Below are 17,972 nucleotides of genomic sequence, written 5' to 3'. Positions count from 1 at the left end.
GAGCACAGCATGAGCTAACAGCACTGCTGTTCACCTTGTGCCCACAGCATCGCCTGAAAATGTCAAAATATATGTATGTAACTGCTATTATTTAACGATGATAGTATTACAGAAGAGACTGTGATAAAGACTACGATGTTCAGATATCAGTGAACACAAAGCTGTTCATTATATTCACTGTAGTTGCTACAGCACACTGCCCTTGTTTGATCCTTCTAAGAATGTTGAAATGACCTCTTGTGTTCCTTTACAAAATAAATTTGTTCAAACTTGACAATTATTAATTTACAAGATTTAGTGACCAGAATTCTGATAGTAGCAGCATTGTGCTGAAAGTTAGCGATGTGCGTAGTATGATGGGAGGAAACTTGGTGAGGGAGGGAAGTGGCATCTGCTGGCTGGTGTGTGACTTGCATACAGTGTATGGTGGCCACTATGCAGTTTGGACACCATACCAGCTTAGTTGTTCAGTTATGGTGAACAAAAGACGTAGATACTTTATATATAACGTGTATGTATATAGTGTAATAACAGCACAAACAGTTTGGTGGTAGGAGGAATGTTGGCGAGGGAGGTAGCATCGTCGACTGACTGGTGTGCTTGTGGCTACTATGCTGTTTTGATGCACCATACTACCTTAGTGGCTCGTTATGGTGAACAAAACATGCAGATACTTATACATAACATGTGTATATAGTGTAATAACAGCAAAAATATTTGTTTGTTTTATGAACATAATTGAATCGGTAACATGCACACCATACTTTTGAATATAGCGATGGTTAACACATTTTATTATATAAATATATTGCACAAGCTATTGAATAATATTACTGAAAAATAAAAGAGAAAAGTTAACAGGAAACATTGAAATAATTAGGTAATGCTGTACAGTACAGGTATTATCTTTGTGGCAACTCCCGCCTGGCAGCTAAGGTGGAGGAGGCCGCCCCAGACGCCTACTCTGTCAGCGCCTCAATTTTGCCAGACTTCCTCACCCTATTGGGGGCAAAATATGTCGCCTACGATTTTCCCTTGATCAGGGAATGCATTTTAACAATCTTAGAAGAAGATTTTTTTTTTTTTTTTTTTTTATCTCTTGCACACAGTGGGCTTGTCAGCTATTAATAGCTGAGCAGCCCCGGGGCTAACCCTTAAACAGCGCAAATCGTACATATATGATTTGAGTAACTATCACAAAACGGCGCAAATCATATACTGTAACCCTGCGATTATCCGGGATTCAAACATCTGGAATGCCCTTATACGGCCAAAATCGTGATCGGATAAAGTTATCACAATATCCGGCCAATATGGCCACAGGAACCGGATAACAGCTGATTTAGCTGGATGAAAATTCGGCCGTACCGTAAGAATCCTGTCTGTGGCTCTAGACGCATGGTGGAGGAGAGGGTGGGGTGGGTGGGTGGTGTTGGGAGGGTGGGAGGGGTGCGTCGGGAGGGGGACCACCTGGGTACAGGAATTTCCATTAATTTTAGAACAATTAATCATAGCCAAAAACAAATGAAATAAGTACTAGTAATTATGTAATAACAAATAAATAAGTTTCCTGAAAGCAATGTGCACAGGCTGAAGTTTCCGTAAAAAATATTGCGAGTTTTTTCCTCCTGGCGGCCTACGTAACGTGCTATAGCTGCCCTACCCCAAGTGGACCTGTCCAACACTGGTCAACCCATGTGCGTCCGTCCCTCATGTTATACACAGTGCTGCGCCATTAGTGAAATATTTTTTTAAATAACTTTTATTTTCATAGTAACTTTGAACATTTTTGGCCAAGACTATGTCTGGTTGCAGCATCAATCGTTCTGGAGGTGTTAAGAGGAAGAAAGTTGTCCTAGCAATTAAAGACAAGTTACGTGTTGTTCAACAAGTGAGGCGTCACAGGCAGCCAAATGCCTTCAACAAGTGAGGCGCCACAGGCAAGCCAAGCGCCTTCAACAAATGAGGCATCACAGGCAAGCCAAGCGCCTTCAACAAGTGAGGCTTCACAGGCAAGCCAAGCGCCTTAAACAAGTGAGGCATCACAGGCAAGCCAAGCGCCTTCAACAAGTGAGGCTTCACAGGCAAGCCAAGCGCCTTTAAGTGTTAATTTTATTGTTGTGTTAGTATAGGTTAGGTAAATTGTTAAGAATTCTTAACTTCAAGATGTGTGGCATCAATCAAGAAGACGAACACCGACAAGGTAAGTTGAGGTTTCTAGTTGAATATTTAATAATTATATGTGGCAAGGCAATTCAAATTATGTTGTTTGTAGTATAAAAATAGTTGGAAATGGTCACTTTTGGACTCGTAGGTGAAAAAGTACCATTATCCGAAAAATGTGATAATCCGGCTTGGGGTCTTTCTCATATAGTCCGGATGATCGAGTGGAGACAGTATATATGATTTGCGTATTTAAAATAGTTAAAATAGTCCTACACATACATAGAGCTCACATCTGCTTCCTCAGACCACCTGTAACCATCCCCTATCTTCAAAAAATATCTCGAGTCCCTCACTTTCCTTCTAGGGCCTTTGTAAGAAAATGATGTCCATTGCTTGGCAAGATCACCATCCAGTATCTGAATGTTTAGGGCAGCCATAGACACTAAATTTGTAGCAACAGCAAATGAGTGATTACTATGTATATATATGAGGCAAAATGTGTGCTATATGGAATTTTAAGATTTAGGCTTAAAATATATTTATACATGTATTATTATGAATAAGTATGTGGGTGTCTTTATATCTTTACTTGTATATCCATACATACTTATATTTTCAAAGTTTTACATAATAGACAGTAACTTTGACACACAAATACAACCAGTTAGCATGAAAAGACTAAATTAATAAATTGAGAAACAATGAAAATAAATCAACAAAGTTATTCCTATGCGGCACCTCAACTAAAAATATGCAACTTCTCCAGGCCACTACAGCTAAACCACAAGAGCTAGAGACTTTTTATTTGGATTTTTGTGCTTCCTGAAGGCTAATTAACAATGTCTTAAGAAAAAATAATTTTTTCAGAACAATTTTTTTCTTGAGCGCCCTGGGGATGTTTGCTATTTAACAGTTAGCGGTTTAAGGGTTAAACATCACGTTTTCAGTTGCCCAATTGAAGACTTTATTACTATCTACCTGCAGTTTTTCAGTATCTTCCACTGAGGAAGATACTGAAAACGGCGCAAATCTTTACGGCTTTAATAGAGAGATTCAAGTAGACAATCAACTTTATAACAAAAACCTCTGTCACTGAAAGCAAATAGCTATAAAATGAGACTATTTATGAAACTGTCTGTGTGTGTTTCTCTCTTTCTTGAGTTTTCAAGACTCAAGCCAGGCTCGGGAAATAGAAGAACTCCCAGAACCCTCTTTAAGTATGCTCCAGGTATGCACCGGTCATGGTGCACAATCCCACAGCTGTGGTTTGTTGGCATCCACTCTTTTGCATGTGGTTGGCAGAATTGTCACTAGGGCATCTTCTTGATCCCAGTTGGTCATCTCCAATTGTCCATGTTGAATCATACAGTGGTATGGTTGACAGAAAGGTGCTCCTTGCTCTCATTGCAATGGTTTATTGGATTATTGATGGCTCCTGCATTACAGGGGTGCAATTCCTGAAGTCCACACTTGACCAGGTTCCTTCACAATTGGCAGATCGTCGACCAGAACTACCTCCGTTTGTCTCAGGTTGTTCCAAATCCCAGGAGTGGCTCTAAGGTTGGTCTTTCCAGCCCATCCTCCTGGTGGACAGGTAGATTAATGTGTCTTGAAGTCCCACTTCTTGCGGTTTGGGAAATCCTGAGTGCTCCTTGGGCAGTTGCTCGGCATCTCCACTGTCTTCGACCTTGATTTCTACCAGCTGGAGTCTGCCTACCCTGACTACCGCTTCTTGCTGGAAGCAAGAATGAGGTCTACCTCCCACTCATGATTTTATAGCCCGTTGTGAGTGGGCAGTGACATCATGTCACGTGACGCTGTGTTCTAAGTGACCATGCTCCTGGCAGAAAGCCAATCATAATTTCAATTTTCCTGAAGATCCAGTGTCCCCACTTTCGGTATGCTTTCGGAGGGAAACACTCAATCCTGCCTGGGTGTGTCGGCCATCTTGCAACCCAGGTTGATCTTCTTGCCTGCCTCCACCTAACTTGTAACCAACATAACATAAAATTCTGGGTTCATTCTTTTCCTTAAATGTAATAAATAATAATATAGGGTTTCTGGACTATTTACAGGGGAGGAGGGTGATATATGTCTATAGGCGGGAGAGAAGTGTATCTTGCCGATACACACAAAAATGATCATTGATGTAGTGGTTATAGTATCCTGTTTGTCAGAGGGGTGATACCGGGTGGCGGTTGTTCCAATCCTTGTTAGGTAAAGAGTTCTTAACGATAATCATACAGTTACTGTATAGGTACAGTAACCATTAATAAAAAATTAATAAATTTGTACAAGTTTTCTGGGGGGAGCCCCGTCGGCTCCCCGGAGCTATCCAGACTGAATGGATATGTATAACTTCCTGGCATCAGTCAAGGCATGGAGTTCTTGCCTACCGGGGACCATGAGCCAGAACCTGGCCCCCTCTAGAGAGGCGCGAGGAGCAATGGCCTATAGAGACCCCCCTTATGATTGGGAGCATTCTATGTCTGCCATCGACCGGGATAGGCATCCAGAAAGGTACCCAGAAAGGTAGGCGCCCCAAAACAAACCCCTTTTCTGGTAAACTATTGCAACTGACGACCGAACAGGTGGACAGAACTCTCCAAACGAAAATTAACAAAACAAGCATCACTCATCATGTCGCCACGCCGCTGTCTGCACAACCCCCTCCCAGGGAGGGGGGGGAAGGGGAAGCCCCAGACCCCACCGTCGGCGACCCAACCATCAGTTCTTAGGCTAATGTGATCTGGTGCGATTGTGCCTCTGGCTCCATTTTTCCATTGCAGTTCTGTGCCTTGTGGTGTGAGCTGTCCCTTCCGATGGTGTGGGGGCCAGGAGTGATTTTCCACTGTGCTCGGGCTGCATGCGCCTAGGGTCACCTTCCCTAGGTGCCCTGTAAGTACTGCCCTTGGGGCTTAGGGCCACGTTCCCTGGGTCTCCTTGGGGTCTACCTCCGCTGTGCCGTGTACTGCTCGGTACTTGGCCACCCTTGAGGTCAGCTGGGTTTTTTCTTGCCCTTGTTTGTCTCTGGGTAGGGGGTAGTTTTCGTCACTGGCAGGGGCGCGGGATACTGCACAGCTAGTTTTCACCATTAACAGCGGCCTACTCTGTTCCGCCCGGGTACGTTGTCCTCTTGCGGGGTTTTTCTTTCGTTTTTGTTTTCTGCCTGGTGGGGGGGGGGGGGGTCTGCCTGTTGGTCCCCATCGCTGTTCTTGGGGTATATCTATATCTTTATACCTCCATTTTATGTGGGTGGTCCTCCCCGCTTGGCCCCCGTGAGTGTACATGTCCCGGGGGTTCAGCTATAGCAGTTTGTTTGGTAGTTTTGGGTGCCGGTTCGCAGCACCCTCCCTGGGCTTCCCTTAGTGTGTTACCAAGGCTAAGGGCCCTGGAAAACCCCACGGGGGCTACGTGGTCCAATGGATGTGACCCCTGAGTCCCCCCCTCGCATCCTGCAAGTTTGAGGGTTGCTCTGTCTCCTTGTCTCAGGGGGACACTCACTGGTTTTGTCTCCGCCATGCTGCCTGTTGGGTAGGTGATTGTTTTGACCCAGAGTCGTGCGACGTGTGTTGTCTATACGTACTCCAATTCACCCAGGTTACTGTGCATGATATGTGGGTGAGGGGAGCTGAGGCGTTGCATGTTCACTTTAGGTTGCTGCAACGCACTAGGTTGGTTGCTGCCCCGGATGCCCCGAGACTGCCCCGTTTTGGTTATAGGGACTCGGACTTGGGGGTGGGAGTCGCTTCGGCTCTGGTTCCATCTGCCCCTCTAAGTCCTTCCCCTTCTGTTGCCCATTCGGTCCCCCCCCCCCCTCCTTGCTGCCAGCTCCTAAGCGTCTGAGGGTTTCGGAGCCGGGGCTGGGTTTAGTTGGTTGTGAGACTCGGGCGGTCTCGGGGGTGTCCCCTTCTGGGGCGGTGGCGGAGGCATTCGAGCCTGGTCCTTCTACTGGAGCTTCTGGGTCTGGCCAGTGGACCCCCTTCGTTCCTGCTTTTTCAGCTGCTCCCACCTTTTCTTTGGGGGTGGGGGCTCAGGACGGCGGCTCGGCCCCAGGCCCTTTGGGCGAAGTTCCTGAGGTTGGGGAGGGGTTGGCTTGGGGGCCTTGGGCCCCCATTGGACCCCGCCTAGGTTTTTATACCCTCTGAGCGGGGTTTGATGTTACAAGGAGAGGGGTTCTCTTTCACTCCCTCCACGTACGAATTGGATTTGGTGTCCACCCCTCCCCGGGTTCGGTTCCGTGATCCCACGGGTTCTTCGATTCCGTCTTAACAGAGGTTTCCGATTCCCGCGGGTTCTTCGGTTTCGTCTTTCCGGAGGTTTCCGGCTTCCCGTGTTTTGTCTTCGGAGGTGCAGGAGACCTTGGAGGCTTTCCTCCTGTGTGACCCGGATTATGGCTTCATGATGGATCCGCGTTCCTTCGTGTACGGATCCCCTGGTTCGTGCTGGTTTCGTTATGAAGTTCCAGAGTCGTCCTGGTTGGCAGACTATCCTCTCTTTTCGTTGGAGGCTTGGCACACGTTCTGTCGGTCCCGCGCGCTTGAGTGGCGAGAGGTTTCTATGGCGTTGCAGGTTTTCCTGGGGGACGACTTCGAGCATCTTAATGCTTGCTTGTTCGCCCCTGCCCTTCTGCGGGATGTTGGTGTCATGCAGCTTTATGTGCAGGTTCCTTCTCTCTCGACTGCCTTGATTGCTGAGGATTTGCGGACTCGTGGCCTGCTTGCTTCGGCTCTGCGTTTCTTTTCCCTCCCTGAGTTGTCCTCGGATTGGCTAGAGTTGGATGTGGGAGCGCTTGTGGCCGCTGCCGGGTCCGGAGCGCTGCCCTCTGTGGTACGGGCATTGTCTGCTTTGTTGAAGCTCTTCGCGCCCATCCTGCGTGATGCGGTTTCGCTGTTCTATGCTTCTCGCCTTGCATGTCATCAGGCAGTGCTGGCTTCTTCCTTGGAGTCCACCTGGGCCCTGGCTCTTCCTTTGTCTTCCCCCTTTTGTCCGTTGCTGTTTGCAGAGTCTGCTGTGGTGCAGTGTCTGCAGGTGGCCTCGGTCAGTTGTCGGCCTATGTCTGAGTTGATGTTGCTCCGGGTGGCTCGTAGTGGGGGGGGCCTTCCCGGAAGGGTCATGCCAAGCCTTTGGTGCCGGATTCGGGGCTGGTGGCACCTTCAGTTCCGGCTGTTGCTGGTCGGCGTGGGGACCGTCCTGTTCACCGCTTCGGTTCTCGCAAGGCGCATCGGCCCTTTTGCGGTTCGTCCCATTGACGGGGCGATGGGCAGGGGGGGGGGCAGCTCGCCCAGTTTACTCGCACCTGGTCCCATGATTCGTGGGCTTTTCAGGTCATTTTGTGCGGCCTGTGGTGGCGTTGGGTGACTCTTCCTCCCTCGGGGTTCGGGGCTGGCGGGGCAGGCCTCTCCTCCTGTGCTCTGTCGGGTCATCTCGGAGTGGGTTCACTTGGGCGTGATCGAAACGACGACGTCCCTCAGGTGGGTTTCCCGCCTGTTTCCAGTCGTTTCCGGTTCATTCTGGACTTGTCCCGTCTGAACCCGTGGGTTTTGTGCCCCTCCTTTCGGATGACTACGCTGTCCCAGGTCCGTCTTCTTTTGGAGGGGGGGGGGGTTGAATGGTGTCACTGGACCTCAAGGACGCGTATTGGCACATCCCGGTTCATCCGGGGTTCTGGGACTGGCTTGGTTTTGTTGTGGGGCATCAGAGTTACCGCTTTCGTTGTCTTCCCTTCAGGTTGAATCTGGCACCTCGCGTTTTCACATGCCTTACTCGGGTCGTTGTGATCCGCCTGCGTCTGCTAGGTGTTCGGGTCCTGGCCTATCTCGACGACTGGCTGGTTTGGGCTCCCAGCCAGTCCGCTGTCTGCTCGCCAGGGATTTGGTTCTTTCCCATCTCACTGGGTTTGGGTTCTTGGTGAACTGGAGGAAGTCCCATCTGGTTCCCTCTCAGGTTCGGTCTTGGCTGGGTCTGGTTTGGGACGCTCGCACTGCTTCCTTGTCTCTTCTTCCGGCGGCTCTCATGCGCTGTCCTGCCTTCGTCCGTTTCTGAGGGGTTCCCGGGTCACGAGGCGGTTACTCGAGAGTTTGTGCAGGAGCCTGAACTTTGCCATGATGGTCTACCCGCCGGGTCTGGTGTGGCTTCGTCGGCTGTTTTTGTTCCTTCGGGGCCGGCCCTTCCGCCTCTCTCGCGATCGTTGGGTTCGACCTCCGGGGCTTTGCGTCGGTTGCTGCGTCGCCGGCTTCATCTTCGGGTTTTTCGGGGTTCAGTGCCTTGGTGCCTTCCCGAGCCATCGCTCGATGTGTACACGGACTCTGTCTCTTGGCTGGGGTTTTGTGACCAGTGCTCACCAGGCCGGCCAGGGGCGGTGGGGTCCGTCTTTCCGTCGGGCTCATAGCACGGTACGGGAGTTCGCGGCGGTGTGGATGTTGCTCCGGAGGATTCGAGTCACTCGCGAATCGACGATCAGGCTCCATATGGATTGCTCCCCAGTGGTTCATTGCCTGAACCGCGGGGGTTCGATGCGGTCCTTGGCTCTTTGGGACTGGTGGCTTCGGGTGACTCGTCTGCTGAGTTCTCGGGGTTTGGCTCCCCTGGCGGTTCACGTCCGGGGGTGTCCAACTTCCTGGCGGACAGCCTGTCCCGGTTCCTTCCCCTTTCCACGGAATGGACGGTTGATGCCGACTCCTTCAGTTGGCTGTGCTGGATGTTCGGGACTCCAGACGTAGATCTCTTCCCGTCGGCGTGGTCGGGGGTCTCCTGGTGTACGTGGCGCCCTTCCCTGACTGCGAAGTCGTCGGGGTCGACGCCTTCAGGCAGGACTTGGCGAGGTGGGGTTACCTGTACCTCTTTCCCCCGGTTCCGCTGTTGCTCCAGGTCCTGACTCGCTTAGAAACTTACCGAGGTCGAGTTGTCCTTCTGGTTCCTTGGTGGCCCGCCCAGCCTTGGTTTCTGGCGCTGCTTGCTCGGTGTCCGAAACCCGAGGGTCTTCCCGCGGCTCCGCTTCTTTCAGCAGATCGGTCCAGCCCTGTACGAGGCTGGTTCGGTCTTCTCCTCGAGTCTTCACGTCTGGTGTTTTTGACTCTGGTTTATCATTCCTTGTATGGTGCGCAGGTGGCTTCGTTGTTGGTCTCCCACCTGCGTGCTTCGTCTCAGTGGCAGCATGAGGTTTCCTGGCGGTCCTTCCTGTTTTTCCTATCATTGCGTCGGTGTTCTTCGGTCTCTGATAGGGTTGCTCTGTCCTTTCTCTCTTGGTTGTTTCAGGACCATCATCTTATGCCGAATACTGTCGCTTCGTATCGTGCGGCGTTGGCAGAGCTGCTTCAGCTTGCTTTTGGTGTTACTTCCGCCCCCCTTTCGCAAGTTGTCTCGTGCGTTGTTTCACCTCCGGCCTGCTCATGCGCCGCCTGAGTCGTCTTGGTCCTTGGACCATGTGCTCTCGTTTCTCTCTTTGCCTCGGTTTGTTGTGGCCCCTTCCATTCGGGATTGTTTTTCTAAGGCTTTTTTCCTGTTGGCATTGGCCTCGGGGGGTCAGGTTGGGGAGCTTCATGCTCTCCTCCGGCGCTGAGGTTTCTGCTCTTTCAGTTCTGGTGGTTATGTTCGCTTGCAGCCGTCTCCCTGTTTTCTGGCGAAGAATGAGACGGCTGTGTTCCGGAGGGGACCGTGGGTTGTTGATGCCTGGTTGGTCAGGTCGGGGGTGCATCATGTGCTGTGTCCAGGTTGCGGCTCTCCGCCGTTATTTGCGCGCCACAGCTTCTGTTGCCGGGGATGCGCTCTGGGTTGATCCGGTTTCCTTTCTTCCCTGTTCCCGGGCTCGGGTCTCTCAGGTTGTCCTCAGGGTTATTAAGAGTAGCTAGCCTGCGGTTTTTCCCCGGGCCCACGATGTTCGTAAATTTGCTGCTTTGGCGGCTGTCTTTGGCAACATGTCTTGGGTGGACTTTCGGGCCCGGGGTTTTTGGAGATCGAACAGGGTCCTGGCCGCTCGCTACCTGGTGAATGTTCCTGGGCCTAGTCGGGCCTGCGTTGCTTTGGGTCGGCGGTTGCAGCCAGTTGTCTCGACTTCGCGTTGAGGAATGAGGACGGACTGCCACCCGGGTAAGTCCCTATTTTTCTTTATCTTTGGGTAGTTAGCTCCGGGAAGCCGATGGGGCTCCCCCCAGAAAACCAGCGTTGAATGTAATGAAACGCCATTTTCTGGGTGAGTCCCGGAGGCTCCCCGTCATCCCTCCCTCCCTCCGGTCAGCGGTGTTTTCGCATTTTTGACATCCAGCCTAAGGACTAATGGTTGGGTCGCTGATGGTGGGATCTGGGGCTCCCCCTTCCCCCTCCCGGGGAGGGGGGGGGGGTTGCTCAGACAGCGGCGCGGTGACATGATGATGTCATGCTTGTTTTGCTAATTTTCGTTTGGGGAGTTCTGTCCACCTGTTCGGTCTTCGGTCGCAATAGTTTACCAGAATAAAGGTTTGTTTTGGGCCGCCTACCTTTCTGGGTGCCTATCCCGGTCGATGGCAGACATAGAATGCTCCTAATCATAAGGGGGGTCTCTATAGGCCATTGCTCCTCGTGCCTCTCTAGAGGGGGCCAGGTTCTGGCTCGTGGTCCCCGGTAGGAAAGAACTCCATGCATTGACTGATGCCAGAAAGTTATACATATCCATTTAGCCTGGATAGCTCCAGGGAGCCTCCGGGACTCGACCAGAAAAAAGGCGTTTCATTACATTCAACGCTGGTTGTTTTTACTCTAGTGATGCATATATTTGATTATGTATTAGTTTTAACTTTTCTGAAGGAGCCCCCCTGCTTTGGCTCCCTGAAGTCACATCAGCCATAGTAGTCCTGTGTGGCCTGCCATGGACCAAAACCAGAATCTGGTCCCTCCTCTACCCTCTCTCACAAAGACACAGCGAATGGCATTGTTATGATCACCCATACAGAAAGATCCAGAAAATACTTGAAACGGCCAAAGGACTCTGCGAATAATTCATTCAAACACAAGTGATTCACTCCAAACTAGCTTGAACCCCCCAGTTGCAAAGAGGTCATCAACAGGTGGCAGCAGGTGTGGGAGCCTGGAGCTCCCACACCTGCAGTGAATCTGTCATGTTGTTAATATCTGACTAGTCAGACCTTCCCGAGTTGCTTCTTTTCAAGATACAAGTAGGCTGTCTTTGGATCCTTAGGACTCTGTCCCTTGGGGGGGGGGGAGGTCATTGTGTATTGTTGCTAATCTTTGATGAACAAATCCACAAGGGCCGTACGAGGATTCGAACCTGTGTCCGGGAGCATCCCAGCATATCTAATCTTTGATATTTGCTTCATGTGCACGTGTTAACCCTCAACGTGTGGCAATTGACATACGGTCATACTTGGCCATGCACAAAAAATGAAAATAAATAAAAGAAAATATTTTTTCTCGGTAAGATTATTCATTTGTACACAAAATGCAAGAAAAATTACAAACATATTGATGTGTAGTGCACAGCTATGCTACATAAAGTGCACAGGAAATCTACTGTACCATCAAGCAGTGTCTTACACGACCCGACATACTTGCAAAGACTGGTTATTTATGAAAATTAACATAACAGAAATATAAAAAATGTATTAGGACATTTAATAAAATTAAACATTAACCCTTAAAGTGCGCTTCACGTCATATGACGTATATGGGTACCGCGCACGATTTGAATGTCCCGCGGTGTAGCTGGGGTTCCCGGGGCTATAGTAAACAGCGGCCATTTTGAAAAAAATTCCCGCTCACGAACCGAAGGTGTAGGAGGCATCAGTTTAGCGAGAGTCACCATGGCGAGCGCACGGTCAAACGCCTCTCGGGCACGCACCACTCAATCCCTCACCCCAGAGCAAATATTCGAATACACGAATTATTCTCTGAAGGTGAAGAAAGTGTGTTTGATGATTCAGACAACGATGAGGATTATACATAGTTGTCGGCTGATAGTAGCAGCAGCAGTGAGAGTGACAATGACCGCCATGCCATGGCGAGGCCTCTACGCTCACCCATGCCTCCTCGGCCAGTTTCTACCCCAATTCTACCACGACCTCACAGTTCCTGTGGATATTTACTGTTTGAGGGTGACGAGTCCTCTGACTCGTCACCCTCAAAGGGTGAGGTGACTCAGGAGTCACCTCAAAAGGAGGCGACTCCTTTTCTGGGTTTAGTGACTCAGATCATAGTTTTATTGAGCCTGTGACTGGTACCAGTGGTGTAACTGGGCGAGAAATTGTCGCGTCAGCAGCATCTCGCCCTGCCAAGCGCCACCGCATGGCACCACATGAGGGACCAAGACCCTCGTGTTCACGTGCATCCACCTCACGTGCACCCACCTCACGTGCACCCACCTCACGTGCGCCCACCTCACGTGCGCCCACCTCACGTGCGCCCACCTCACGTGCGCCCACCTCACGTGCACGTAGCCGCTGTGCTTCTCGCAGACGGTATTCAGCTCCTGGTCGCCGGTATGCATCGCTTCCTCGCCGTCTTTCCTCTGCATCTCGCAGGACGCCTGGTGTACTTGTGTGGAGTGATGGTGACGATTTTATTCCTAATATTCCTCACTTTGACGAGAAAGATGTAGGGATTACCAACCTTTTCCCTAATCAAGGTGAGGATATGGCTGAGATGGAATATTTTACAGCATTCTATGATGAACAACTCATGGAATATATTGTGCACCAAACGAACCTGCATGCTGCTTACCTGATTGAGAGGCAAATCACAGAATTTTCACGACTGCAGAGTTGGAAAAATACCACAGTTGCGGAAATGTATGTGTTTTTGGCACTCTGTTTGTTGATGAAGCACTGTCACAAACATGCAATAAGTGACTATTGGAGCAAGGAGCATACAGTGCCAACACCTTTATTCGGGAAATATATGTCACGAGACAGGTTTCAGATACTCCTTAGGTGTCTACATTTTGGAAGTGTTCAGGACCGAACAGATGATGATAGACTGTGGCAAGTGAGGCACTACTTGAACGATGTTATTGGAAAATTCAGAGATTTTTATGTACCAGCACAGAAGCTGGTGGTTGATGAATCTCTCGTACTTTTCAAGGGACGTGTTCCATTCAAGCAGTACATTCCCTCAAAATGAAACCGATTTGGCCTGAAATTTTTTGTTCTTTGTGATTGTGAGACAGGATACGTGTTAAACATGATTCTGTACTCGGCTAGTGATGTAGACATTCCTGGTAACGACGAACATGGATTCTCAGGGAGTGTAGTGAAGTCCATAATGGCTCCGTGGATGAACAAGAGACACATTTTATACACGGATAATTACTATACAAGTCCCTTGCTAGCTCGGTTCTTGCTAGAAAATAGAACTGGATTGGTTGGTACAGTAAAGCCACAACGAAGGGAAATGCCTGTGTTTGACAACGACATTGCAGTTGGTGAGTGTCAGAGAAGGAAAAGTGATAACATTCTGTCAGTTCGGTGGAAAGACAAAAGAGAGGTGAACTTGTTGACAACAATTCATGATGGAACAATGGTGAACAGTTGGAAAGTGAACCATAAAACAAACGCACCACTGTATAAGCCAGACTGTATTTTAGACTATAATATCAACATGCGGTTGATTGATAAATCAGACATGATGATTGGCACTGCAGAGTGTGTGCGGAAAACATGTAGTTGGACGAAAAAAGTGTTCTTCCATCTTGTGGACATGAGCATGCTGAACTGTTTCAACATGTACCTTGTGAGAACTGGACGTAAGCCCACTTTTCGTGCCTTTGTGTTTGATGCTGCAATACAGTTATTAGGAAAGTTTGCAAAAGATGTCCCAGGGATTCAGCGGCCCATAATAAACCCACTGTTGCAGCATGCTGGTACTCCACGCCTCGCTCACACTGAAGCCTTCCTAGCACACAGACTCAAGTACTGTATTTGCCACCAGCTGGGAAGCGTGCAATAGCTCAACGTGATTGCTTGGTGTGTAAAAAACGACACGTAGAGATCAGAAACAGAAGCTTGTGCAAACATGGTGTGAAACGTGTGGTATCCCATTATGTGCTGTCGACTGCTTCAATGACTACCACAGTCTAGAAAACTTCTAAGTGTGCTTCAAAGTGTGTATAGCGTGTGCGTGTGTGTAAATATCTAAACATATAAGCAGATAGCGTGTGTGTGTAAATATCTAAAAATATAAGCAGAACATACAATAGACTGTAATGACATTATATTGCCGTAATTGAAAACATTTGTGTGCGCCTGTGTATACTCAAATATGCAACAATTATTGATTTAAAATATGTTCAAACATTATATGGAACACAATTAGTAAAAATAATTTGGATAAAATGCGCCTAGACATTGTAAATAAATAGCGCGAAAATATATTTGTGGCAACTATGGCTGCTTGAGGACCGCGCGCAATGCCTCTGGGGCATGTACTGCATGAGCGAAAATGCAGATTGTGACGTCATCGCTGATCTTCTCGGCTCTATTGCAACAAAAGTAAGTACAATAGAATTTTTTTTTTTTTCCGTGACCAGTGAACACAACGTCAACTTAACAATTACACTGCTCAGGGGTCCTGGGGACATTTACACCCCTGTGTGCAAGAAAAAAATAATTCAAAATTTTTTTTTTGTCTTTTAAACATGTTAATTTGTTTCCCCTGAGCACGGGGAAAAAAAAAAATCGTAGGTGACATATTTTGGGCGCAATTGACCGAGGAAGTCTGGCAAAAAGTGGGCGTTGACAGAGCGGTCGTCAGACCCGGTCAGCGTCACCTGCGCTGACAGGTGGGAGTTGCCACAAAGATATTATTACCTAATTGTTTCAATGTCTCCGATTGATTTTTTCTTAGTTTTTTTTTTGCAGTAATATTATTCAATAGTGTGTATTGTAATATATTTATACAGTATAATAAAAGTGGTGAATAATCACTATACTCAAAAGTATGATGTGCATATTAGTGATTCAATTATTATGTTTATAAAACAATAAATAAATAGTTTTGCTGCTATTACACTCTATACACAGGTTATATATAAGTATCTGCATGTTTTGGTCACCATAACGAACCACTAAGTTGGTATCGAGAGTTGAAAAGCAACGAGGAGTTACTGCCACACACCAGCCAGCCACTCGCTGCCACTCCCTCAACACACGTACTAAACTTTCTTCCCCAACAATACCATTTGTGGTGTTATTACACTATATACAGACGTTATATATAAGTATGTATATATTTTGTTCACCACAACTGTACAGCTAAGCTGATATAGTTAGTTTAGGCACTAAGAGTCGTCACTATACACAGATGGCGGCTGGTGGCTCCCTCACTCATTCAAGGTCACACGCACTAAACTTTCTCCCCCAACAATACTGTTTGCAGTGTTATTACCCTATATACACATATTATATATAAGTACAGTATCTACATGTTTTATACACCGTAACTGTACACCTAAGCTTGTAGTGCACCCAAAGAGCATAGTGGCCACCCTCTAAACAGCTAGACAAATCGTGCAGACGACGTCACCTCCGTCACCCATATGGCTCCTCCCAGCATAATCCTCTTGCTGTTATTACACTAATACACACATTATAAATAAGTATCTACATTTGTGTTCACCATAGAGAACCACTGACCTGGTATGGTGAATGCAAACAGTAACAGGTAGCCACACAGTCGGTAAACGATGCTGTCTCCCTCCGTCTCTCAGCATCACTCCTCCCACAGCGCTAATTATTACAACAATCCTGCTATTATCACAACCCTGGTTATTTATATCACAGTCATGGATCATCTGTAATATTGTCATCGCTAAATAATAACAATTACAGTATATATTTATTTTTACATTTTTCGGCGATGCTGTGGTCACAAGCTGAACAGCAATGCTGTTCGCTCATGCTGCGTGCGCCAGCCTTGGTTGCTCCAACAGTACTGTGCCTCTCACACTTGAGAATATTGCCCACGATTTTGTTTAAAAATGGCGTCTGTTTACAAGAGCCCTGAGGAAGCTACTGTGAACCCCATATAGCCGCGGGCCATTTGAATCGGGCCTGGCACCCTATGGCATATATATACGCCATGCGCAGTTTAAGGGTTAACAGATTAGCAAAAATATTTTTTTTTTTTCAAAATGGCATGCGCCTGTGGGGAACAAAGGATATTATACCCCGAGCATGTTAAGGGTTAATAAAAGTAAAAGGTGGACATTACACAGGGAGGCACCTACCAGAAAGAGGCATGTTATAACATTCAATGTTGGACTTTTCACTGGGTCATCTGTAAAGAGCAGGTTTTTTCTTAACCAAAATGTAATCAAAATGCAAATTTAAAACTTAATTTCTTCGTTGCATTTTTGACTGTTAGTAGGGAAAAGGCCAAAAAAGTTATATAGTTGCTATTGAAACTAATTAAAGAATACTGTATTTTAACCCAGTCAATTATTGCCACAATATCATACTGATTTTTTTTTTCTAGGCTGGCGTAATACAATTGACACCAGATGTTGTGAGCAGGTATCCAGTCAAATTATCTACAAGCCCGCACGAAAAAAACTGCTATGGAGGGGCAGAATCAACAACTGTGTCTGTTGGAGTGAGAGTTCGTCCAATTAGCACAAGGTAGCTTGTTTAATCTTGTTGATGTTGCTTCTTTCCATCGGAGGGAGTCCCTTGTGGCTCCCTGAAGCTACCATCTCTGATGTAGATGCAAACTACTAGTTGGTGTCAGTCAGGGAATAGTCTGGCCTACTTGGGACCCAGAGTCAGAACTTTGTGTCCCTCATAGAGGCAAAGGGAGCTGTGCCATTTATTTATTAAGTTGTCCATTTAAGCCACCACTGAGAAAGACACTCGGAAAATCAGCGAGTCAAAACAAACCAGACCTGGCTGCCTCTGAGACCTGCAGACTCAAAAACGGCCATAGAACTCCACAAACTAGGTAAATAAATGGATGAATATGTTAAAAACCAGCACTCACTTGTTTGCCCCCACCCTCCCCTCATTTGGGGGCAGACCATGGCTCACAGGCCGCTCAACTGTCAGTTCTCCTCTGATGCGTGCCAGGATCACCACTGTTGCTCTGGCCCCAGTGTTTCCTTGGTAGCTGTTCCTTGCACTGTGGTGCATGTGGGCCAGAGGTTCAGTCCAATTGGAGCTGCACGTGTTTAGGGTTTGCTTCCCTGAGCACTCCCAAGTGCATCCCTTGTGCTGCCAAAGTTTTCTTCCTTCGAGTGTTCAGGGGATGTTCCTTTCGGGTAATGGTTCCGGTTCCGGGGACATTTCGAGGTGCCTTGATTGTATCTTGATGGGGTTCTGGGAGGAGTTCTACTCCCTGAACCCCATCAAGGTACAATCAAAGAATCAAAAAATGAAGGCCACTTGCTTGAAGTAGCCTTCATGTTAGGTAAGTCTGGGATTTTTGAGCTTCCATCTTTCCCCTGGTTGGAGCATCTTGGCTGGTGGGGTGCACAGAGTTGCACGCCATCTTAGCATCTTAGCCAGGCTGGGTTACTTTACATAGCACTTTGTGAGAATACCTGCATAGCTTCCCAGTGCCTGGGTGTCATGTTTGGATTGTCATCTTCAGTCCCTGTTAATCCCCTGTGGGTTAGGGAGAGTCTGGGGTGCCTCTTACCCCCACCCTCACTCTTTTTGCGAGATGAGGGTTGTTTGTCATCTGTGCCATGGAGCGACACATTCTGCCTGCCTCTGTAGGCAGGCAGAATAAGTTGGAACTGTAAACCTGTTGGATTAGTGATGCTTTCGAATCAGTCATGTGGGTTGGGTTCCCATCATGTTACTCTTTATGAGTCCTCATGTTGA

At 48.0% G+C, this 17,972-nt stretch overlaps 1 protein-coding gene across 1 annotated transcript in view; it reads left to right on the top strand.

Annotated features, from left to right (window-relative positions):
* Positions 1-17,972, top strand: part of LOC123767096 (kinesin-like protein KIF14) — a 474,367-nt gene that overhangs the window by 59,784 nt on the left and 396,611 nt on the right. Inside the window, 1 exon segment of the mRNA XM_045756600.2 lies at positions 16,627-16,769. Within this exon segment, the coding sequence (XP_045612556.2) occupies positions 16,627-16,769 (143 nt within the window).

This window comes from Procambarus clarkii, chromosome 53 (genome assembly GCF_040958095.1).
Source record: "Procambarus clarkii isolate CNS0578487 chromosome 53, FALCON_Pclarkii_2.0, whole genome shotgun sequence".
In the NCBI taxonomy this organism is placed as follows: Eukaryota; Metazoa; Arthropoda; class Malacostraca; order Decapoda; family Cambaridae; genus Procambarus; species Procambarus clarkii.
Note: the sequence above shows the minus strand (reverse complement) of the source record. Positions and strands in the feature narration are given on the sequence as shown.